Consider the following 25,546-nt stretch of genomic DNA (forward strand, 5'->3'; position numbering starts at 1 on the left):
CTCGACAACTGAGAGGAAGAAGACACATTTGCGACAGAGCTCCCTCCCACCCCTTGGTTTGACTGCTTTAAGTTTATTGACCCTCCTCACCAAAATACCTCTCTTCCCCTCCCTTCCCCATCCCCATTTTGTCCCCTACTCCAAATGTACCTCTTCGTCTGTTGGTTGTAGGTGAATGGATGCATTATTAATTAAATGAATAAAAGGGACTTAAATCATAAAATACAGCTGCTGCATAATTCCAGAAGCCCTAGTTATACCCAGACTTGGTACATTCCATCCCACCTACCTTGAGGAACTGCATGAGCATGTCCTCCTTCTTTTTGCTCAGTTCCTCTTCAGCCAGCAGCTTCTGCTGCATATAGAGTAGCCGCTCCTCCTCGCTCATCTGAGCCAGCTTCCCTGACTTCTTCTTCCCCTTCTTGGGCATGACTGCGTCTGCAAGTATCAAAAGGGACAATGTCATAGAATGGGTTATAAAGTGAACTACACTTCTATGATTATTGTCTCCAAAGTCCAACCCTTCACAAAGCCAGCCACATGTCCCTCGCTGAAGCTTGCCTCACAACCTTAAGCTCTGACAGTTCAAGAAGAAAACAAGTTACTTACCTGTAACTTTGGTTCCCCAGTATTGGTAACTTTCATAGATTCCCATGCTTTGTATCATTCCCCGTCGTCGGAATGGGAGCCTCGGTAAATAGTAAAAAACTGTAGTAGTAAGCACAAAGTGAAAAAATAGGCCTAGGCCTCATCTCATTTTGTAGCTTATCCACCTCTTTGTGTAAAAGAGACCAAATTTCTGCAGCAGCCAATCAGAGCAGCCTCACCCCATAGAACCTTCCTGAGAGAAGCTCAGAGCCTCAGATTTTCGTAGCCGTTGTATATAGCTATCCACCAAGATCAGAAGAGTGAGCTTTCCCAGGGGAGGCGGGTGGGCGCATGGGAATCTATGAAAGTTACCAATACTGGGGAACCAAAGTTACAGGTAAGTAACTTGTTTTCTTGCCCCAGTATTGGAACTTTCATAGATTCCCATGCTTTGTATCAGAGTAACTAGCAGTAAAGAAAAACATATTTTGTCATACCTAAACCTGAAAATGTGACACATCCCTGTAAAAACAGCATAACACATAGGATCATGAAATATGACAATAATGCAGTATACAAAATATGCCAAGGAAGGCGGGATAGAAAGGAAAGCTCACCGACTTATTGGAAAAGGTTCCTCAGGACTGCTTGGCCCACTGCTGCATCCTCCCTCACAGAAGAATCCAGACAATAGTGGCGGGTGAAGGTGTGGACACTGCTCCACGTAGCCGCCCTGCAAATGTCCTTGATAGGGACTCCTGCGAATAACGCCGCAGATGAAGCCATGGATCTGGTAGAGTGAGCACGAACTGCTCGCTGCAGAGGTTTCCCAGCCGCCTGGTGACAAAATTGTATAGCACTTGAAATCCAACGGGAAATACAAGCCTTCGAAACAGCACAACCCTTGCGTGGAGCACTGAAGGAGACAAAGAGCTGCGAAGATTTCCTGAACTGCTTCGTTCGCTCCAGATAGAATTTCAGGCATCTGTGAATGTCCAGAGAGTGCAGAGTTCTTTCCGCCGGTGAAGAAGGTTTTGGAAAAAATGGTTTCAAGACCACGGGTTCATTTAGGTGGAATTCCGAAGGAACTTTCGGGATAAATTTAGGATTTGTTCGTAAAATCAGCACATTATTCTTAAACTGGAGAAAAGGTTCCTCAATCGTGAAAGCCTGTATCTCGCTTACTCTACGAGCCGATGTCAGGGCCAAGAGAAGAGCCACTTTCCAGGAAAGAAACTTAAGGTCAGACTTATGCACAGGTTCAAAAGGGGCTTTCATGAGGGATGACAGAACCAGATTCAAGTGCCAGGTTGGAGGAGGTGGCCGAACTGGAGGAAAAACCCTGAACAAACCTTTCAGGAACTGTTTGACAATCCTAGCCGACCATAGGGAAGGCCCTGAAGATGAACGTCTGAATCTAGAGATGGCTGCCAGATGGACTTTTATCGACGATGGAGCCAATCCCGATTTTGCCAGAGAAAGGAGGTAAGGCAAGAGCTTGTGTGGAGAAGAAGTATACGGGTGTAAACCTTCCTTCTGGCACCAAACACAGAATCTCTTCCATTTGGCTCGATAGGTTTTGTTGGTACTAGGGGCCCGAGCCTGAGCTAGAATGTCTCTACATTCACTAGGGAGATCTAATCCCTGGAACTCTCTGAACTCAGGAGCCACGCTGTCAATCGCAGGGACTTCAAGTCCGGATGTAGAACCTGACCGTGAGACATCGTTAGCAAAGTTGGAATAGGCTGTAGGAGAACTGGCTGGTCCTGGGAGAGGAGAAGAAGCTCCGAGTACCAAACTTGTCTGGGCCATGCTGGAGCGATCAAAATCATCCTGCACGGTTCCACCTTGAGTTTGCTGACCAACTTCGGAATCAGTGGAATAGGAGGAAAAGCGTAAACAAAGGCGCCTGACCAGGCAATCAAAAGCGCATTCCCCAAGGATTCCTGATGGTGAACCCTGCTTGCGAAGGACAGGCATTTGGCGTTCTGGGGAGTCGCAAATAGGTCGATTGATGGTGTCCCCCATCGAGCAAAGAGATCCTCCAGAACGGTCTGATCCAGCTCCCACTCGTGAGAGACTGTCCTCTGACGGCTCAAAGCGTCCGCCTTGACATTGAGCGTCCCCGCTAGATGTTCCGCTGAAAGGGCGACGTTGTTCTGTATCAACCAATTCCATATCGCTTGGGCTTCCTTGGAGAGGGTGGAGGATCTTGTGCCACCCTGTTTGTTTATGTAGTGCATGGCTGTAGTGTTGTCCGTACGAACCAGCACTGTCCTGTTTTGAATCCTCGGAAGAAAAGCTTGAAGAGCCAAGCGGATCGCGAGAAGTTCCAGGAGGTTGATATGGAACTTGCGTTGCACTGGACTCCAGTGACCGCTGACCTTCAGCTCCTGGAGGACCGCTCCCCATCCTTCCATGGAAGCGTCCGTTGTTACAATCAGGGGAGATGGAGGAATGAGGAACGATAATCCCTTGGAAAGATTGTCTTTTTCCAGCCACCAGCCGCCTGCTTTTCTCATTTCTTTGGTAACGACAACCTTGTCGTCGAAGGATCCTGTGACCTGCCGCCACTGTCTGTCCAGTTGCTCTTGTAGTGGACGCATCCTGAGCCTGCAGTGCGGAACTAAAGGAATGCAAGATGAAATCGATCCGAGAAGTGATTTGTACTTGCGAACTGTCAGTGTCTTTCGAGATTGGAGAAGACGAGCTGAACACATTAGTTTGGTCTGGCGCTCCTCCGATGGAAGGGCTAAGCAACTGTCCGTGTCCAGGATGGCACCCAGGAACCTTGTTGACCTGGATGGGTATAAAACCGATTTCTCCTTGTTGAGGCGAAGACCTAGCCGCTCGAACAGATCCTTGCACGTCCGGACTGCACTGGACGCTTCTTGAACAGATGGAGCTTTCAGCAGCCAATCGTCCAGGTATGGAAACACCTGAATAGCTTGTTTCCTGAGAAAAGCTGCCACCGGAGCTAGAACCTTTGTGAAGATCCGTGGGGCGGACCGGAGACCAAATGGCAGTACTTTGAATTGAAAGTGACTCTTGCCCACTGTAAAGCGCAGATATTGCCTGTGAGCTGGATGGATAGGAACGTGGAAGTAGGCGTCCTCCAAATCGAGGGTCGCCATATAATCCCCCGGATTGAGCAGACGAAGGATGTCCTGAAGAGTGACCATCCTGAAGGACAACTTCACGAGATAAGTGTTGAGCTGCCGTAGATCTAAAATCGGACGCCATTTGTTCTTTGTCTTCCGAACCAGGAAGAACCTGGAATAGAACCCCTTTCCCTTTTGCGAAAGGGGTACAGGCTCTACTGCCCCCTTGGTGAAAAGTTGGTGGGCTTCGAGATGAAGGAGCCTGAGATGTTTCGGAAGGAAGGCATCCGGCGCTCTTGTTGGAGGAAGGTCTTGAAACTCCAATGTGTGTCCTTCTCTGACAATCTGGAGGACCCACTGATCCGATGTAATAATTATCCAGTTGTGTAGGCAATGGGAAATCCTGCCCCCCACAGATGTGAATGAGGGAACAGGAACAGTGGAAAGAGCCACCTGGCCGCTATTGTTTCCTGGTGTTGTCTCTCCTTTGCTGCCCCTGGCGTCCTCTAGGCTGCTGGCGAGAGAAAGAGCCCCTTTGAGTGTATTGTGGTTTATACGACTGGCTGGACTGAGATCCAGAGGAGTAGCGATTTTGATTACCTCCACGGTAAGACGAAAAGCCTCTTCCTCTAGCTCCTCTGAAGGGCACCTTACGATACTGCAATGTACCCAAGGACTTAGCTGTATCCGTGTCCTTTTTGATTCCCTGCAGGGCCTCATCGACGTGCTTGCCAAATAGCATCTCACCGTCATATGGCAGATCCAAGATCTTATTCTGTACCTCCTGCCTGAACCATGTGGCCTTTAACCACCCCTGGCGTCGCAGAACCGCCGAGCCAGCTAGTGCACGGAATGCGGTGGTTGCAATATCCATTGCCACATCAATGACTTCCGAAGAGGTCCGCTCCCCTTCGAGCAAAATCTTCTTCACATCTTCCTTAGACGAATCCTGCAGTTCGTCAACAAATGGGGCCAGATCGCACCACATTTGTCGATCATAGCGTCCCAGAATCGCTAACGCATTGGCCGCCCTAACCAGGAGACTGGCCATAGCTGAAAACCTCTTGCCCACATTGTCTAGGCGCCTGCCCTCCTTATCTGGCGGCGTAGTCATTGGCGCAGAAGGATTCTTGGACTTGCTCTGGGCAGCCTGCGAAATGACCGAATCCGGTTTCGGTTGGCCAAGTAAACATGCTGGACTGCCATCCGGTGCCTTATACTTCTTTTCTAGTCTCGGAAGTACCGGGAGGACTGTAGCCGGATTATGCATAGCCTTCAAGCCCTCAGACCAGACATGCTCGATGATTGGAATGGACCTCACTGACTTCCTGAATGGTTCTTTAAAGTCATACAAAAAGCAATCCGATTGCACTGTGGTCACTGGGAGACCAAATCTTTTGGATGCCCTGTCCATTAAGTTGTGAAACCCTCCAACATCCGCTGGAGGCGAAGTAATATTATCCGGGTCGGTGTTGTCCGGATCCATAGGGTCAGCAGTATTCCATGGCGTCTGTTGATCCTGATCAGGATCCGCTTGCTGGTCTGCATCTGAAGACGCAGCATCATCATCGTCATCAGTGTCCTGCACCTGCACTACCTCTTGAGGGCGCACTTCCAGCGCAGCGGCACGCTCTCTTGAGGGTAAAGAATGGTCTGCCACAGGCCGCAATGTCTGAGGCGGAGGTGCCGTGGTGCGCACTTGTTGGCCTTCCGGAGGTGTCGGGAAACGTTGCTTGTAATCCCGCAACATAAGTTGTAAATCCGTCACTAAAGCGGATGGTATTGCCACCATACCCTCGGGTAACTGACGCATCGGTTGTTGTGGAGGCACCTGCCTGGAAGCAGTACATTCCTCCTCATAATAATGCTCTGGAGCATAGTGCTGTCGTTCCATCTGCTCCTCCTCAGAGCTAAACTCCTGCACCTTAACCTGGAGGTCAGAAGGGCTATAGGCCTGCCCAAATTCACTGAAAGTCTCTTCCTCAGAGTCATCCTCCAATAGTAGTGATGGTGGTAGCTTCTGAACCTGGCGAGGAGACGTCATCTCTGGCGTGATATGCTTCCTTTTCAACGAAAAAACATGTTTTCCCGCCAATTCCATCGTCGACGAGGTCGTCGTCGACGAGGCCCTCGTCGACGAGGCCGTCGTCGACGGGGAGGTCTTCTGTATCAGTGTCGACAGTGGAAGTGTAGACATAGAAACTGTCTTCGTCGACGAGGATAGTGTCGTCGACGAGGTGAAGCTCATCGTCGACGATGGTGGAATCGTCGACGGGACCGTCGACGAGCTCGTCGTCATCAACATGGCAACCGGCGTCGTCGACATCGTCGTCGTCGAAGTCGTCCTCGTCGACGACACCGCCGTCGACGGCAGCTTTGCAGATATTGTCGTCGACGTGGAGGTGGTCACCCTCGTCGACGACGAGCAGGATTCCGGAGCCTTGAAAGCAGTCGACGGTGTAGGCGTCGACGCAGCCATCGTCGACGAGCCCGTCGACGAGGCAACCTTGGTAGAGTTGTCCTTTTTAACACTCGTAGACGACGTACCTGGGAGTTTAGTCGTCGACGGTTTATGCTTCTTGTCTGAAGCCGCCTCTTGAATCGGGGTTGAAGGTTTTTTGACCCCACGATCCTTCTCTGAGGAAGGCGAAGAGACTGTAGAAGCCTTTCTCACCTTTTTTGATGTCAGAAGTTCCTCAGGCTTACCCTGCCTCTCCTTTTCACCTCGGTGAGGAGATTTTTGGGCAGCCGGCCTGTCAGACCTATCAGAGGTCCCTGGTAAGGCCTTGTGTCGGGACTCGTCTGAAGCAGAAAGGGGGGACCTACCCCTCTTTTGAGACCTTCTGGATGACACCATAGACGAGGAGCCCTCACTGTCCGACGAGATAATGTCCTTCCGGTCTTTCACCTTCTGAAGCCATGTGAGGAGACGTCCTTCTCTGTCCCTCTGGGTCTTGGCTGAGAAGGATCTGCAAATCGGACAGTCTAACGGTTTATGGTCCGGATACAAACAGTAGATACAATCCTCATGTTTGTCCTCGACAAACAACCTCTTCTTAGAGCAGGTGGCACAGGCTCTAAAAAGGGCTTTCCTCTCCGACATGTTGAGAAAAAATCCAAGTAGTTGAAGAAAAAACTGAAGAAAACTGAGCAGAGCTCAATGGAGACTCCCTTGCACAACGTGCGGTAGAAAATCTGAGGCTCTGAGCTTCTCTCAGGAAGGTTCTATGGGGTGAGGCTGCTCTGATTGGCTGCTGCAGAAATTTGGTCTCTTTTACACAAAGAGGTGGATAAGCTACAAAATGAGATGAGGCCTAGGCCTATTTTTTCACTTTGTGCTTACTACTACAGTTTTTTACTATTTACCGAGGCTCCCATTCCGACGACGGGGAATGATACAAAGCATGGGAATCTATGAAAGTTCCAATACTGGGGCAACTGGTCTCTCAGCTTTGCTTCTCAGGTCTGATGGCTGCATTTTGCCAGCCAATCACACAGCACTGAAATTATACCTCAATGGACCCAGCCATGTGCACTCCCATTGAACCTGCAGCCATGATACTTTCTTATCTGCAGTTCCTATCCAAGATCTGCCATTGAATGCGATCCTTGAATTCTGCCTCCCATGGTCCAGCACTGATCTCACACACACATACCCCCAAGGATCCAGCCCTGAGTACTGCAATACCACCCACCCCATGATCCCTCCCATTCAAGTGTTAAGCTATGAGCAGTGCCATCCAACTATAAGCAAAGTCATTAGCACTGCTGCTCAATCTAGTGTCCGAGCACTGAAATTATCCCCTCCCTTGCAAACATCCAACCTTCAGTGCTCATTGATATTTAGCAGCCAAGTTCTTTGATTTGACAACCCTAGCTCAGTCCTACCTTCTGCCACCCTTTAGCTCTAAGATATGACAGGAGGGAGTTCAGACCTGAAATGTGCAACCCAATGGCAATGTCAGGAGTTGTTCTATTTGCATTCAGTCCAAAGCTGTCCTACTGAATCCCCAACTCTGACTTCTGCAGTCCAGTGTCAGACTCTGAGCTCTTCCATACCGAACATGAGCTGTCTGAAGTATTCACTCTTTAGCAATGCTGTTCTAAGTCCAGCCCTGACATCAGTGAGTTAATACTTATACTTAAGCTCCATCATCCATTTCTGAACACTGTTAGTTAAAAGTGCAACTTTGGCTTCTGCCCCTCAACAGCTAGATCTGAATTCTACCACCAAATCTCCAGCCCTAAGCTCAGACACCCAACTTACAGGCCTGGGCTCTGCCATTGACTGTTACTGAATAATCCAAACTGAGCTTTTATAATAAGAGCATTTATAATATAAGAGCTTAGGGCTGGAGTGCCCTAAGCTCTGCCATGAAGCGGTTCCGCTCTTAGCGCTGCCTCTGAAAGACTCAGTCATCAACTGTGCTAACCAATGGTCAACCCTGAGCCCTAACACTCAAGAATCAGAGCAACACACTTACACTCAATAGCCCAACTCTGTGCACCGGCACCCAGTGACTAAGCCCATATGCCTGCCACGTCACAGCCAGCAATGTGCTATTCCACTTAATGGCCCTACGTTGAGCTCTGCCACTCAGTTTCCTACCCTGTATTATGAGGTCTGTCATTAAATGCCCAGCACCAAGGTCTGCCATACAAAGTCTAGTCTGTGCCCTGACGGTCAATATCTGGCCATTAAATCTGTCATTCAGCACACAGTGTTGACTTCTATCACCTAAATTCTCAGCAGTGACGTTTGAAATGAAAGAGCTAGCAAGCCTAGAGACTGTAATTCAACACCGGGTCTGAGGTTAATCATTGAATGCACAGCTCAAGACTTGTCATTTAACATTGCACCTCAGGTCTGCCATTTCACGCCCAGCCCCAAGTCTTGTGATTCAATGTCTAGTGTGAGGTGTACCATTCAATGGCAAATCTGAGGTCTGCCTTCAGTGCTCAGCACGAGGTATGCCATTCAGTGACCGGTCTGATGTTTGTCATTCAATGCCCGTCAATGCCCTGAAGTCTGCTTTTCAACGCCTACCCCGATGTCCACCATTTAATGCCCAGCCATGAGGTATATTTATCAAAGCCTTGCCTCGCGTCTATCATTTAATGCCCATCTCTAAGTCTGCAATTCAATTCCCAACTTGAGATCTGCTTTTCAACCCCATGCTCGGAGGTCTACCATTCAACTCCCAGCCTGATGTCTCCCTTCGGTAACCTCCCCTTGGCAGTAATCTGCCATTGAATGTCTAGTTCTGAGGTTTGCAATTCCTCGGCCAGTTTGCACTTTTGCCATTCAACGCCCATCCTGAGATCTGCCGTTTCACCTCTACTCCGAGGTCTGCAAGTCAATGCCCAGCCAGAGCCCTACCATTCAATATCCTTTCTTAAGGTCTACTCCTGAAATGGGCAGTCTTGAACTCTGTCTCAAAGCCAAGCCTGAGCTTTGACACCCAAAAGACACAACTCTGATCTCAGGGCAGAGGTACAGTAGGATTATTTAGAGGATTTATATAATTTTGTAATTAGAAGATGAATGGTCAGTCAGGGATAATGGAGGCATGCAAACACAACAGGTACAAAAGAGTGCATAACTTTATTGACACAACTGTACAGAGAATAGCTGTATAGGGAGAAGGAGAACTGCATGCATGCCACAGTAGGAAGAAAATAGTACACTTTTAGACACCTTGTGAATGGCTTTGAACGAGAGAGCGCACCAGGATGTGTGCAAGAAAAGGCAGTGACTTCTCACACAGAGAATGTTTTTTTAAATAGGGCTAACTAGGGTATTTTACAGCTTAATTTTCAGCAAATATGGCCAAGAAGTTACGCATTTTCCTGGCATTTTGTGAGGGCCAATCAGGAAATAATACAAAAAAGCAGGGTCTACTTACGATGACTGCCCTTCCCCGGGAGTTTTGAAGGTTTTCACCTGAGAAAAAAATGGGGCACAAAAATGTTTAGATCCTTTCAGTTGTTAACTCAATCTTTCAATCAACAAAAGACAATAAAATGAGTCCCGCTAGAGTAGAATATTGCTTGACACCCTATAACCTAAAAAAAAGGGTCCTTATTGGGGAAAATGCACTAGTAAACATATAAGAAAATTACTGAAATGTGTTTGATAAAAGTGACCGGCTAAGTATACAATATGTATCACTACACACCTGTCAGAAAATGAGATCATTTTCTAATAAAAAAAACTTGGGCAAACCAGGTAGGGTCAATCTCAACATTGTTATCAAGCACTCCAAGAACCAACATGAAGCTGTGATATCGATTGAATAAAAATACGTAGCAGGAGAGTAAAGCACTCCATTTACGTGTCAATTTCACTGGACTTTCCTGATATAGCACAGTGTACTATTTCTGAAGGTGGCTCGGCCCACATCTGATTAGAGGCAATAAAATATACTGAAAATAAATTATAAGATCATAGAACAAGGCCTGAAGGGAAGGTTGCTCGCAGGTTACACATTGGCAGTGTGAAGTTTATTTGGCTCCTGTTTCCTCCATAAATTTAAAAGGGCTTGCTCTGTATTGAATCTGAAGAACAAAGTCTAGGGAACAAAAAACATTCATTTTTGTGTATTCATAGCCATGTGTGAAGGTACAGACTTTCACAGCATTGTTTGCCAATTAAGTCAAGCCTATAATGCATTTATAAAGTGTATGTTCCCAATGTGTTTGGACAGACCAAGAAAATCTCTTGCTGTCGAGTCACATTCTGCCACACAGTTGAGTTGCAGAACTACAGAAGACCAGTATGAGTGAGACCTGCTGCACCCTCTACGACTGGGCCAGCTCAATCTGGTTTTGAAAGGTGGCCCGGTTTCATGCACACCACTGCTCTCTTTTAGAAGGTGAAAGACAACACATGTAGCTGCACTTCACCCTCCATAACCCGCCAACATAACGAGCTATGGAAGGCCCTTGGAGGGTCGAAGTCCTACACAGGCAGTCACCTAGTATGCATCATAGGCTTGTGGACTTCAACCCCCAGGAAGCAGCAGTTTTACTATACACAATGTGCAAACTGAGATGGTGCTGTCTGTAAAAAGTCTTGCCAAGCGCCATCTGGTTTACCTCTAGTTGCTCTGGACATGACCTCTGCCCCGTGGGCACCTCTAGGAGTTCCTACCCCTGGTCCAGATGATCGAGTACGTCAGTGCTACATGCTATCTTAAAAAGGCCTTTCACACTATATTCCTAAAACCCTGCATGAAAAACCGACCTTGACTTAAATCTTTAATTGTTTCCTCTTCCTTTTTCTTTCAAATGATCCTCTCCTTACTGTCAATCCTCGGAATGCCTCCCCCTCTCAGGTCATAGCCTACTCTAATTTGTATCCCAAACTACCTTATTCTCTTTTAATGTACTTCTACAATTAGACCACACCTCTTATCATAGATCACCACTGCTCGTCCTTTGAAACCATATCCATGCAACCCAACAATACATAATCTTTAGTCTGTCTAGTCCTCCCACTTACCTTTTGCATGGGCTTATATAGCTCCCACTAATGACCACATCTAACTCCTATCCATTAAATCCACCATCAACAACCTGGAGTACATGCATACATGTTTTCTTTGAAAGCACAAGACTAACGCCAATAAACAACCAGTGAGGTTGTGACCTCCCCTCTCCCCACTTTGGCAGCTTAAATAGGAGTAGTCATGAAACCTGATGGCCTGATAATCTGCCTCCAACTAAAAGTGGATTCCTTTTATAGTGGTCTCTTCAGCCTGCAGGGCTGCAAACAAAAGCTCATAAAATGGTCTGAGATAATGGTAGGTCAGTGCTGAGAGGTGGAGGTTAAAGAACCGAGTTTATTGTAGAGGACAGAAGAAATAATGAGGATAGAGAGACGCTAACAGCATTTGGGGAAAGGGAAGGTAAGAAAGAAAAATCATGTGAGAAAAAAATAATAGAAACTTGAAACGAAGAAGTGGAGAAGGAAGAAAGTGAAATAAAGAAAATGTAAAAGGAAGGATATGTAAGAGGAAAGAGTGAAAAGAACAAAGGCAGGAAGGGTATATGGATGGATCAATAGAAGGCGAAAGGATGGACAGATGGATGGAAAGTGGATTGTTGAAATAATTAAAGAACAAATGAATGATGGAAAGGGGACAGGACCGGTGAATTGGTGGGTGGATGAATGAGCCAATGGTTGTAAAGCTGAAGGGAAGTTTTCTAGGAAGGGCTGGGATTACTTGCTTTGCTCACTTGCTGTCATTAGAGGTTTGGTTCAGAGTGGGGGTATTTTAATTTTCTGGCTATTCTTTTGTGGCCAACTATAGCCACGGGCCTAATCACTCGCCTTGGGTTCCAGAGGAGCGTCTGCTCGTCGAAGATCACCTCAACGCCTGGTTAGAAGTAGTAAGCGTTATCTAAAGGAATTACGATACAATTGACATCAGGTTATAAAATGTAACTGCTGGAGAAATGTCTATGAATCCTTTATATTACATGCTCCAGCAAGACATCAGAGGCGTTAATCGTGTCCTCTAGACATGGAGCGATATGGCACCCCAATGTTCGCTAACACAAGAGCTACATTGCCATCTGTATCTATTCTAGGTGTAACAGGTTTGAATTTGAACTCCCTTGATAATTTTATGTAATTCTATTGAACGTGCCATATACATATATATATATATTTTTTTTAAGCGCCTCTTCATTATATATGAGGGATGTTTAAAAAAATCCGCTAGTTTTCCGGAAGAAGAAAGACAAAAAATCGGCTCTTCGGGTGACTTGTTCATTTTCGGAAAAGGGTCCGTTCTGTTTAGCTGTCTCCAATACTCGTGACCCCTTCCATTGCTCCCTTCCATATTCATATCTGTACCCTCCATCTGTTTCTTAAAGATAACACCGCGGACCCACGCCCCTCCACCCCTTTCTCCCTTACCTGTCTACTTCTTTTGCTCTTCCTGCGTCGTTTGCATGGTTTCCAAGCAACGTGACGACAGAGCCAAGTGACTGTCAATAACCAGATTGTGGCCCCGCCTTTTCCGGTCAGCACCCTCACAGAAGGCGGAGCTTTTGCTGTCAATCAACAAGTAGCTACTATTTCTGACGGAGGAAGTAGCATTTGCACTACGTTCTATATCCGGAAACCGCGTCATGTTTTGAGTTAAGTAGCTTGGCTAGGGTGATCATCTGTCTGTTATTTTACACGGACAGACTGTTGTCCGTGATTTATAATATAACGGATAGCATTTGCTGTGCTAGCGTGGCTGTGAGGCAGACATTTAAGTCAGCATTTTTTTTATATACCCTTTAAAGCTCTTTTGTGATCTTCGGACAAGTTCTGCATACACATGCAACACATACTTTGTGTGTTTTTGCAGCTTTCTATAGCACAAACTTGGCCCTACGGCATTAAAGCAGTTTACACGAGAAACAGAAGTTGTACACTTGAAGCATACTTTTTTTGGATTTTTTTATGTCACGAGGAGAATTAGTGATTTGCCCAGAATCAGAGGAAGTTGATTCGACACTGGGATTCGACCTCCCCATGCCAGTGTTTAATTCGTGCTGGCAGTCAACTCTGGCACGCATGGCAGTCTGCCATATGGTGGCGCTGTCTGTCTAGTTTAGAAATAAGCAATACAACAGTCGTTTATTAATTCAATATACATTAAAAAGGACTAATACCTGTCCCCCAAGCCATCCGGGTAGTGTTGTGTGCATGGAAAAGACTGAATTGTCACACTTGTAGGAGTGTGATGTTTATTAGTTATGTAGGAATTGTCACTTGCAGCACTGCAGGGGCAATGGGTGGTGCATGCTGCAGTGGTCCTGACGAGGGCCCCGGCACTTATTATTTCACAAATGAAGCACAACTTAATGCCTTAAAAACAAAAAAGTATGCTTTCATGTAGAAAATGTGCTTCTCATGTAAAGCGCTTTAATGTTGTTGGGTTAACTTTACAATATATAAAACTAGAAAACAAGTACCAAAAACACACTCCACATATGACTCAAACTTGCCCGAAGGGGATCAGGGGCTCTGACAGACAATAGTAGTGTATTCTAACACTGAATGGAGCTACAGCGTTACACTGCAACTGAAAGCGTGACAGTTTCAATGTTTGGCGCCTTTGCCGTTGACACGTCATCTCCACATTCCTGATTCACTGCCAATTAGAATGTAAGGCTGCAGGCAGCAGCAACCTAGCACCAGAATACGCTGACTATGGACAGTCAGAGAGGCTCATAGACACACTTCAATCGTCGAGCCTAGTTTTCAGCAGCACTTGAGGGCTACATGTACCTGCACTACAGTACTCATACCTCAGAGCCTGAGCCCAGTTGCCACTCAGAGTAGCGTTACTCTCCTAGCAGAAAGAGAAGTTCTGGTACTCAAGGAGGGAACACTGAGAATTGCCGCACTCAGTACTAGCCCATTTAAAGCAGCAGCAGCACCAGGCACACTTTTGTGAACAGGGTAGTCCCGTCTGGGTCTTAGCTTAATGGCCAGAGTCCCCGTCTGCCTGACCTGGGACACCAAGGTCTGGAGCTTTCATTTTAATCTATTGCACTCTGGGATTTGCAGTCTTGGTTGATATTAATTAAAAACACATTGGCCTGAGGTGCCATTTCCATCAATCAATCAATCAATCATGTAATTTTTAAAGCGCAGTACTTACCCGAGAGGGTCTCAAGGCGCTAGGGGGGTGGAGAGTGCTGCTACTGCTCGAAAAGCCAGGTCTTGAGGAGTCTTTTGAAGGTCCATGGTTTTAAAAGGGAACGCCAGGGGTGTGGAATGGTGATCCTGATGGCACAGAGTCATCTGGTATAATAACCCTGCAATAGTATTGCTAAGTGTTTTTCTAGTCATACCTCAATGTAGTAAATCTGTTTCCAGTTGGGGGCGGGGGGGGGGGGGCTCCTCTTTAAAACGCTTCTCATGAGTGTAGATGCCCTCACCCTATAACCCCCTAGGGCATTACCATTATGTCCATGGAGGGATAAGGCCTGGCTAGTCAGAACTTTTGTGACGCCCAGGACAAAAACTAATGATGTGGCTGTCGCCTGACTCAAACAACCAGGTTTCAATCCCAGCTGGTTTCCCAGATTGACCAAACTGCGAGACGTTGGACATTTGCTTTTCTTCCTTGTGTCTCCTTTTCTGTATTCATCACATTTGAGAGCACCTTGAAAAAATTCACTTCAGGATGTGCACTGTACGAACACCTCTCTTGTACATGGTTTAATTGACCATAATGTTGCTTTATCTGTTTTCCAGTGACAAAGTGAGCAATCTGTTATAACAAGAAAGGCTTTACTTAAAGGCATGAACCAATTGACTTGCCTCCTGAGTCACTAATTAAATATTCATCAGGGCAGAAGTTGGAAAGAATCCGATACCCATCCAGTGGCTCAAGTGAATATTGTGCAATCAGAAAACCTGGTTTTAATCCCAGCTTCCCAGCTTGACTAATCGGTGTGACCCTGAGCAGCTACCTTTTATCACTGTGCCTTCTTTTCTGTGATCATCATGTTTGAGAGAAACTTTCATTTATTACTATTTCAGTCCTGGATGTGCACTTTACAAAATCTCTCTTGCAAATAGTTTAATAGGCCACACTTTTTTTCACCATCTGTAACAAACAAGCATTAAAAATGCAATAGGTTTCGCCTTTCATTAAGTTAAAGCCATTTGCTTTGCTATACAATACCATTAGCAAAGCAAATGGCTTTAACTTAATCAAAGGCGAGACCTATTGCATTTTCAATGCTTGTTTGTAAATGTTTCGACGGGGAGGTCCCACCTAGTATATACATGTGAAACTACTGTTAAAGCCGTGTGCAGAGTGAGAAATGGAAAGGGTCACTCCCATATTTAATCGGGATGTGGTGGAAGTGGTTTCTCCAAAGGGAATTGGGAAAATACAGTTAAATGTTCAAACACACCTGGATGAAGGAGCGGCATCAAACAATTCCAGGGCCAAATGGGATACATTTTTAGCACAGATGAGGAGTGGGAAGAAAGTTGTAGAATGACTGGGAGTTTTGCAGTGAATGGCAATTTTAAACTTCCCCATTATAAATATCTTCACCAAATGTACTACACCCCTGCGCAACTACATAAATATAGTCTGAGGGACTCGCATTGTTGTAAGAGATGTGGTGGGGATAACGCCGATTTTTTCCATTTGGCCTGGGCCTGCCCAAAAGTTTATGCCTTCTGCGATGAAGTGACGGAGGTGCAAATCATAAAAGATGTAAGAGTGTGTTTATTGAGTGTGGTCTCTGGTCTGCCGGCTGGAGTTCGTAAACTGGTGGTGCTCTCTCTGCAGATGGCCAAGCACAGAGTCGCTTTATGTTGGGATGGTAGACTGGCACCCTTGCTGAAGCAAGGGTTGCGCGACCTTGCTTACTGCCGAGATCAGCTCACCTGTTAGGCTGAGGAGTTACCGAGGGCATCTAGACCCCGGGAAGTGTGGGGCCCGTATACCGCATATATGTTGGCATGCTCTGTGGATGGAGAAGTAAATATTGAAGGGCTGAATTGATGGGAGGAAACTGTATGGGACCCTTGATTGTTTCCGTATATGCCAATCTCTTTTGTGCTGCTCTATGCTTTATGACATGTTGAAACCTGATGTACTATGGGGACGATGATTGTATACACATTTGACAGCTGCACTGTATTTTTTTGTTTGTAAAATGAAAAAACAAACAAATAAAAAAAAAACCACACATGTGCAAACCAGAGGAGAACATTTGGGGAAGGAGGTGCCATTTGATCTTACTGTGTGCCAGAGGGTACCTTTACCACTCATCCACACTCTTAGACTGAATAAATTCCATTAGGAGTCCCATTGAACGTGCTAATGTGGCCGGGGTGTAGTGATGACTAAAGACCTGTTTCCAATGTATTACTAACTTTCAGTTGCCATTGGGATGCATGTTTCTTAGATCTTACTAGTCCTGGGCCAATTTGGTCTGTTTTTTGTTGGTTTGATGTTCCAGACAGAGCTTCTTGAAGGCGCCCGGGGCTATTCCATCTCACTTAGTGATAGAGCATTTAAACAGCCCAGGAGCCCCTTCTTAGGTGGCGCCTTGTTGCCCCACTGGAGTTTGGTAGACAGAGCCTACTGTTTAAAGTAAAGCAGACTGCCTGTCCTTTCTTCTTCCAAAGGCTTGTATCTTAGAAGCATGGCAATTAGGATATCATATATGTGCCCTCCAGAAGCTGGCAATGTTGTAAAGATGAGGGGAACAGCCATTACTTTGGGGTATGGTACTGGACTAACCATTCTGCCACTCTGGTGTTTCCTGGGAGACTGATAGACAGGGTGACTCCTTCTGAGCAGGGTGCCCTGTCGTGATCCAGTAATGAATGCCCATTCCACAGTCATGGGCTGTTTTGAACAGTTTTTGAATTTTTTTTTGCAGGCAGCCAACAGAGCTGCCTTTCCACGTCAACAGCACCAGGGCTTAATTGTAGATAGATTTTTCTAGGACGCCACCAGCACAGTCGAATGCCACAATACAAAATATCAAGGTTGCCTAATCTTGATCCCACCTCCTGCTGCCTCTTCCACCTCTCTCTTTCTATCTATCCCTTTTCATCTTTTTCATCTCTGTTTTCTCCTTCTGTCACAGTTTCTCTGAATCCTCCTTTCTACCTTTTCGTCATTTCTGTTGCTTGTACTCAGTCACATTTCAATTAGAAAATGAAGTCCGGCCCCCGACGAATGAGCGCAGACTCCCCGCACTGGCAGCACCCCGAGTGCGCGCTCACCTAGATTCTAGCAGATCACGGTGAGGCAGGCTTCCTTGTTTTACCATCAGGAATCCTTCATCTGAAAAGTGAAAAAGATGCTGCTAGCCAGCTCGTGCACTGACATATGTAAGGGAGGGGGAAGGCGGATAGGCTGAAGAAGTTCATTCGAGATGAATTCCAGGCAACAGCTGAGCAGATAGATAGCATGGAGAGTTAAAAAACAGGATGACATTTCCTTAAATACAGGCATATCTTAATGTATATTTGTAGTATAAAGCTAATATGTACCTGTGAATGTAGTGTGTTTTTTGAAACATGGCTACTTAATTTGCTTAATCATGACCAGCATCCATGGATGAGTGCACGTCCAAGAGTTAAATAAACGTGGAAATATACCCTTTTAAGGCACCATTTATTCTCAAAACACAAAATAAATAAGGATAAATACCAATAAGCTGTCCCAAAAATTATTATGGATAAATACAAAAGGAAATGTTATAAAAATAAACACCATAAAAACGGGAGCCGGAATTATAACACATACTTACACAGTGATCTCTCGATGTGGAGAGCGCTGAGCCAAGCAAGCACTGCAGCCCTGTTCATGCTATAGACTCTGGCATGCGTCATTGTCCTTCCTTGTTTCACTTACTCTGTTGAAGCAGCATATGGAAGCAATCTTATTTTCACAAATTATGCAAATATTTTATTTTAAGCTATATCAGCATTGACTTAATAACAAAAAGAAGCAATCTTTTAACAGTGAAACCCACTCTTGTTCTACACTTGAATTTCCAAAAGGCACCAGTGATGAGCAGTGGCGGCCAGCGGCAAAAAAAACAGGTGAGGTAACAGGCGAATATGTAACCCACTGATGAGCACTAATAAAAGCCATGAGGATTGCGCTGGCACTGTACAGTGCTAGTGTCACAAAGGGCACAGATTGTTTATTGCGGGTTATTACCAGCCAGTTTATGAACAATAAAGTTTTCAACAAATTCAATTTTCTGTTCTCAGAAGTATTTTATTCATACTTTTGTAGATGATTTCAACTTAAGAGTAAGTCAGTAATCATGCTTTTATATCCAACTTCTTTTTCAAAAATACATTCCATATATTCCAATGCATTCTGCCTACTGGCCTTCATCTGGGAAATCTGTGAAGCAAAGATTATATCTGTCACGAAATGTGGTATCATGTTAAATCTAAACTCAAGCAAATAAATAGCTCTATAACTCTATCCTGTAATTCAATGTCTAACATTGTTAACGTTATTCAATCAAGCTCAATTGCGCTGTCTGTGCAGGTTTAACAGTGGCTGTTTACACGGAGAGTTTACGCGCTGGAAAATACTCGCGTTTTTATAGTGAGACCGGAAAACATGCAATGACCGATGGTAGGAGCAACATTGTAACAAGTTCCCTTCGTGTTACATTCACAGCAACTAAGCCGATTAAATGACATCCTGAACGTAACGCGTTAACCAAACGGACTCGTGTGTATGTTTGAAATCTTAACATTCGCTACTTAAGTTGTGGCGTTCAAGCGCTGCCTTCAGGGAAATGTCTGCACAGTTAATTCTTACCGGGAATGCACTGTGATCTCGGTTCTATCCGCGCGGGTGGCTACTGCTCTCACCGCGATGAAAGTCGGCGTGTGACGTATGTGGGCTGCACTCTGCTTCTAGAAGTACGCGCGCAATTAATTAAAGGGCCAGGATCTTACTGACATATTGTATCTGTAACCCTGTGCTTAATGTCAAAGCTTAAAATTGAATACGTAGACGTTTTATCTACACATGACACAATAAACAATGGATTAACAGCACCATGAGAAAAAAACATTTGACATGCACTATAAATAACAGCTGAATTCTGTCCGTTCATTAATCCCCTGTGGGCGCAAAGTTTGCAAGTAGAATATCCAGTGATTTTCGCGTTTGAGCAAAACTTTTCTGTTATCTGTTTCTTCATTTTTTTCAACAATTTCCAATATACATGCCCTTATTTGATTGATTTGATGATTATGTTCAATGAAATGGGTGGTGACAGCTGATTTTAACGCTTTTGTCCTTATTGCTTTTGTGTTCGGTCAGCCTTGTTTTAAGTTTACGTTCTGTTTGTCCAACGTAGGCTTTGCCGCATGGGCATTTTAACATATATATGATGTTTTTCGTGTCGCACGTACCATTAACTTGTAACTTGATCTTGTTACCCCTCATGGGTGGGTAATGATATTACCTTCCATGATGTTATTGCAATTACTGCAGTTTTTGCATGGAATGGTGCCTTTAAATGTTGTTTGAAGTTTCATGGATGTGGGTTTTTTAATAATTTCTCCTAGGTTTTTGGCTCTGGTGAATGCGAACAATGGTTCATCCTGGAATATGTTATTGAAATCAAGTTCAGTTTTGAGCATGCACCAATGTCTTTTAATTATTTTCTTGAATTGGGGAGTAATTGTGGAGTATTTGCTCACACATGTGATTCTGTTGGTCTTTTTACATTTTTTGTGAAGAGAGTAAGGTCTTTCTATCCTTGGCTGTAGCTCTATTGAGAGCGTCTTGCAGCACAACGTTGGGATATCCTCTTTTTTTTAATTTATTTATCATGATTTGTGCTTGCGTCTTAGATTCTTCCGGGTCTGAAACTATTCTTTGCACTCAAAGTAGTTGGGAGTAAGGAAGATGTTGTTTGAGGGGAGTGGGATGGAAGCTCTGGTAAGCAAGTAGATTGTTGCGATCTGTGGTTTTGGTGTGAAGGGTAGTCGCAAAGTTGTTACCAATTTTTTTGATAGTTACATCCAAATAATTGATTTGACTGTCGTGCACTACATGAGTGAATTGTATCCTTTGATCAATGAGGTTGAGTTGTTGGATGTTGGTAATCAAGCGTTCTTCAGTATCTTTCCACAGAATGAAAATATCGTCAATATATCGTAGATATAGACGTAACCCTTGATGCCATTGTGCGTTTTGTAGAATATGTTTGTTCTCATACTGATGCATAAAGATATTCACGTATGACGGTGCTGCCGGATTTCCCATGGCAGTACCTGACTTTTGCAGAAACCATTTGTCCTCCCATTTGAAATAGCTGTGCATCAACGTAAAGTTGAGTAACTCTAACAAGAATATTTTCATGTTTTCTTCATATTCCATCTCGAGCAGTGCTGCTTCTACTGCCTCTAACCCCAGAGAATGCGGTATAGAGGTATACAATGCTTGTGCATCTATAGTACACATGAGTATTTTCTCGTTAGGTTCCAATGTTATGTTGTCTAGCCTATTCAAAAAATCTGTGGTATCTTTAATGAAAGAGTTCATGCTGATGACGTAGGGTTGGAGATATTTGTCAATCAGTTTACCAACTGGTTCTTGAATACTGCCACAGGTCGACACAATGGGGCGACAAGGTGGTTGTTGGAGATCTTTATGAATTTTAGGTGTTAGGTAAAATCTGGGTGTTTTAGGGTGATCCATGGTGAGATATTTCTTCATTTTGTCATCTACGCATCCTTTCATGATGCCTTCTGAAATGATGGTTTGGAGTACCACTTGTATTTCCTTAGTGGGATTTGTGTTAAGTTCCATATACGTGTTCTCATCTTGAAGGTGCACTAGGGCTTGTGAGTTGTAGTAGTCCTTATTCATAATGACCAGAGCTCCACCCTTGTCCGCTCTCTGACAAATGATGTTAGGATTGTCCGCTATGTTTTTAAGGATGGCGTGTTCTTTTTGAGTGAGATTCTTGAGTTTAGTCTTTTTTCGGTAGTTGATTTTGCTTAGATCCTGTTTTACTAGCTGTTCAAACAAATCCAGAGTCTTGTGGCTGATTGGAGCCATGTAAGTGCTAGTGGTGGTGAGACCTTTTAGAGAATCTTCTTTGCTATCATGTTGGTCCTGCTGATCCCCTATGATGTTAGAAAAGAAATGTCGCAATATGAGTTTCCTCATTAGTTTAAAAAAACTAATGTTAACCTCTAGGTGGTTGGTGTGGGCTGTGGGTACAAATGACGTTCCTTTTTGAAGAATTTTGATTTGTAGTTTGGTAAGGTTGACATCAGAAATGTTAATAACCAGATTATCTATTTGGTCTTCTTCTTGTCTCTCTTGGACTGTGTATTCCGTGTTTGTGGAGGTTCTTTCTCTTTCACTTGTTCTTGGTTTTCGTTTTGACCTCCTGGGTCGTCCCCTTCGTTGGGGCTTACTCCTAAAAAAGGCTGCGCAGAAGTGCTTGCTGTGACTGTGGGCGTTGGTCTGGAAGGTCTTTTTCCAGAAGCGTCTGATGTACCATCTGTGTCAGAAGAAGATGTGTCTGTTTGTTGTGAGTACGGGCGGTTTTGTCTTTTTTTGGCATATACTTCTGCCCAATTGTACACTTCGTTCAATTTGTAGTCAATGGTATCGCGACGGTATTTACGTAATTTTCTTTCATTGACTTCTTCCCCATGTTTTGCCAGTTGGGTCTCACTATAAAAACGCGAGTATTTTCCAGCGCGTAAACTCTCCGTGTAAACAGCCACTGTTAAACCTGCACAGACAGCGCAATTGAGCTTGATTGAATAACGTTAACAATGTTAGACATTGAATGACAGGATAGAGTTATAGAGCTATTTATTTGCTTGAGTTTAGATTTAACATGATACCACATTTCGTGACAGATATAATCTTTGCTTCACAGATTTCCCAGATGAAGGCCAGTAGGCCGAAATGCATTGGAATATATGGAATGTATTTTTGAAAAAGAAGTTGGATATAAAAGCATGATTACTGACTTACTCTTAAGTTGAAATCATCCACAAAAGTATGAATAAAATACTTCTGAGAACAGAAAATTGAATTTGTTGAAAACTTTATTGTTCATAAACTGGCTGGTAATAACCCGCAATCAACAATCTGTGCCCTTTGTGACACTAGCACTGTACAGTGCCAGTGCAATCCTCATTCATTGTATATACTCCTAAGCAGGGAGTATACAAAGGAGCACGATCTACGCATTTAACTTACAGATTACCTAAAAAGCTGTGCACGGCAACTATCTATCATTTGTTTGATTCAAGTCCTGCTCCGTAGCTGTAGCACGCGATTAAGCAACATGCAATACGATGAGATTACTAAACTCACGGAAACTAAAGCAGACACTTTTGCATACTCCAGCGAAGAGTCCGCCAAAATATATTCACTTATTCAGGAAGAAACCATCGAATACACAACAAAAAAATCAAAGGACCAACAAGTGAAACAACTTTTGTACCTGTCACGTAAAATTATCAACCAACGGCTACATGCAAGCACCATGATCAGATATCATAAAGCGTCTAGAATCCCAAGGGGACTGCGTATACTATTAAAACCATCCTTATGTAAAAATTCGAAAAAATTCACTGACAAATGGTAAGCAATTCTAAATAAGTGTTCTTTAGACCTTATCTTGTTGATCATCGAAGAATTGTCCCAAATACTTGAGGAATTGGAGAATGATATAACTGCAGTGAAAGAAGATTTAGGCAAAATGATGACACCTGAGGAACTAACTAAAATACTAGAGGATACCAAGACCCAACTGGCAAAACATGGGGAAGAAGTCAATGAAAGAAAATTACGTAAATACCGTCGCGATACCATCGACTACAAATTGAACGAAGTGTACAATTGGGCAGAAGTATATGCCAAAAAAAGACAAAACCGCCCGTACTCACAACAAACAGACACATCTTCTTCTGACACAGATGGTACATCAGACGCTTCTGGAAAAAGACCTTCCAGACCAACGCCCACAGTCACAGCAAGCACTTCTGCGCAGCCTTTTTTAGGAGTAAGCCCCAACGAAGGGGACGACCCAGGAGGTCAAAACGAAAACCAAGAACAAGTGAAAGAGAAAGAACCTCCACAAACACGGAATACACAGTCCAAGAGAGACAAGAAGAAGACCAAATAGATAATCTGGTTATTAACATTTCTGATGTCAACCTTACCAAACTACAAATCAAAATTCTTCAAAAAGGAACGTCATTTGTACCCACAGCCCACACCAACCACCTAGAGGTTAACATTAGTTTTTTTAAACTAATGAGGAAACTCATATTGCGACATTTCTTTTCTAACATCATAGGGGATCAGCAGGACCAACATGATAGCAAAGAAGATTCTCTAAAAGGTCTCACCACCACTAGCACTTACATGGCTCCAATCAGCCACAAGACTCTGGATTTGTTTGAACAGCTAGTAAAACAGGATCTAAGCAAAATCAACTACCGAAAAAAGACTAAACTCAAGAATCTCACTCAAAAAGAACACGCCATCCTTAAAAACATAGCGGACAATCCTAACATCATTTGTCAGAGAGCGGACAAGGGTGGAGCTCTGGTCATTATGAATAAGGACTACTACAACTCACAAGCCCTAGTGCACCTTCAAGATGAGAACACGTATATGGAACTTAACACAAATCCCACTAAGGAAATACAAGTGGTACTCCAAACCATCATTTCAGAAGGCATCATGAAAGGATGCGTAGATGACAAAATGAAGAAATATCTCACCATGGATCACCCTAAAACACCCAGATTTTACCTAACACCTAAAATTCATAAAGATCTCCAACAACCACCTTGTCGCCCCATTGTGTCGACCTGTGGCAGTATTCAAGAACCAGTTGGTAAACTGATTGACAAATATCTCCAACCCTACGTCATCAGCATGAACTCTTTCATTAAAGATACCACAGATTTTTTGAATAGGCTAGACAACATAACATTGGAACCTAACGAGAAAATACTCATGTGTACTATAGATGCACAAGCATTGTATACCTCTATACCGCATTCTCTGGGGTTAGAGGCAGTAGAAGCAGCACTGCTCGAGATGGAATATGAAGAAAACATGAAAATATTCTTGTTAGAGTTACTCAACTTTACGTTGATGCACAGCTATTTCAAATGGGAGGACAAATGGTTTCTGCAAAAGTCAGGTACTGCCATGGGAAATCCGGCAGCACCGTCATACGTGAATATCTTTATGCATCAGTATGAGAACAAACATATTCTACAAAACGCACAATGGCATCAAGGGTTACGTCTATATCTACGATATATTGACGATATTTTCATTCTGTGGAAAGATACTGAAGAACGCTTGATTACCAACATCCAACAACTCAACCTCATTGATCAAAGGATACAATTCACTCATGTAGTGCACGACAGTCAAATCAATTATTTGGATGTAACTATCAAAAAAATTGGTAACAACTTTGCGACTACCCTTCACACCAAAACCACAGATCGCAACAATCTACTTGCTTACCAGAGCTTCCATCCCACTCCCCTCAAACAACATCTTCCTTACTCCCAACTACTTCGAGTGCAAAGAATAGTTTCAGACCCGGAAGAATCTAAGACGCAAGCACAAATCATGATAAATAAATTCAAAAAAAGAGGATATCCCAACGTTGTGCTGCAAGACGCTCTCAATAGAGCTACAGCCAAGGATAGAAAGACCTTACTCTCTTCACAAAAATGTAAAAAGACCAACAGAATCACATGTGTGAGCAAATACTCCACAATTACTCCCCAATTCAAGAAAATAATTAAAAGACATTGGTGCATGCTCAAAACTGAACTTGATTTCAATAACATATTCCAGGATGAACCATTGTTCGCATTCACCAGAGCCAAAAACCTAGGAGAAATTATTAAAAAACCCACATCCATGAAACTTCAAACAACATTTAAAGGCACCATTCCATGCAAAAACTGCAGTAATTGCAATAACATCATGGAAGGTAATATCATTACCCACCCCATGAGGGGTAACAAGATCAAGTTACAAGTTAATGGTACGTGCGACACGAAAAACATCATATATATGTTAAAATGCCCATGCGGCAAAGCCTACGTTGGACAAACAGAACGTAAACTTAAAACAAGGTTGACCGAACACAAAAGCAATATAAGGACAAAAGCGTTAAAATCAGCTGTCGCCACCCATTTCATTGAACATAATCATCAAATCAATCAAATAAGGGCATGTATATTGGAAATTGTGGAAAAAAATGAAGAAACAGATAACAGAAAAGTTTTGCTCAAACGCGAAAATCAC

General features: G+C 44.0%; 1 protein-coding gene across 1 annotated transcript in view; it reads right to left on the minus strand.

Annotated features, from left to right (window-relative positions):
- Positions 1–12,669, minus strand: part of DRC2 (dynein regulatory complex subunit 2) — a 134,508-nt gene extending 121,839 nt beyond the window's left edge. Inside the window, exons 1-3 of the mRNA XM_086963723.1 lie at positions 12,616–12,669; positions 9,596–9,633; positions 290–438 (exon numbers count right to left, since the gene is read on the minus strand). Of these exons, the coding sequence (XP_086819849.1) occupies positions 290–430 (141 nt within the window). The 5' untranslated portion in view covers positions 431–438; positions 9,596–9,633; positions 12,616–12,669. The remainder of the gene's footprint in view (positions 1–289; positions 439–9,595; positions 9,634–12,615) is intronic.
- Between the last annotated feature and the right edge of the window lie 12,877 nt (positions 12,670–25,546).

Source organism: Lissotriton vulgaris, chromosome 1_1 (assembly GCF_964263255.1).
Source record: "Lissotriton vulgaris chromosome 1_1, aLisVul1.2, whole genome shotgun sequence".
NCBI lineage: Eukaryota > Metazoa > Chordata > Amphibia > Caudata > Salamandridae > Lissotriton > Lissotriton vulgaris.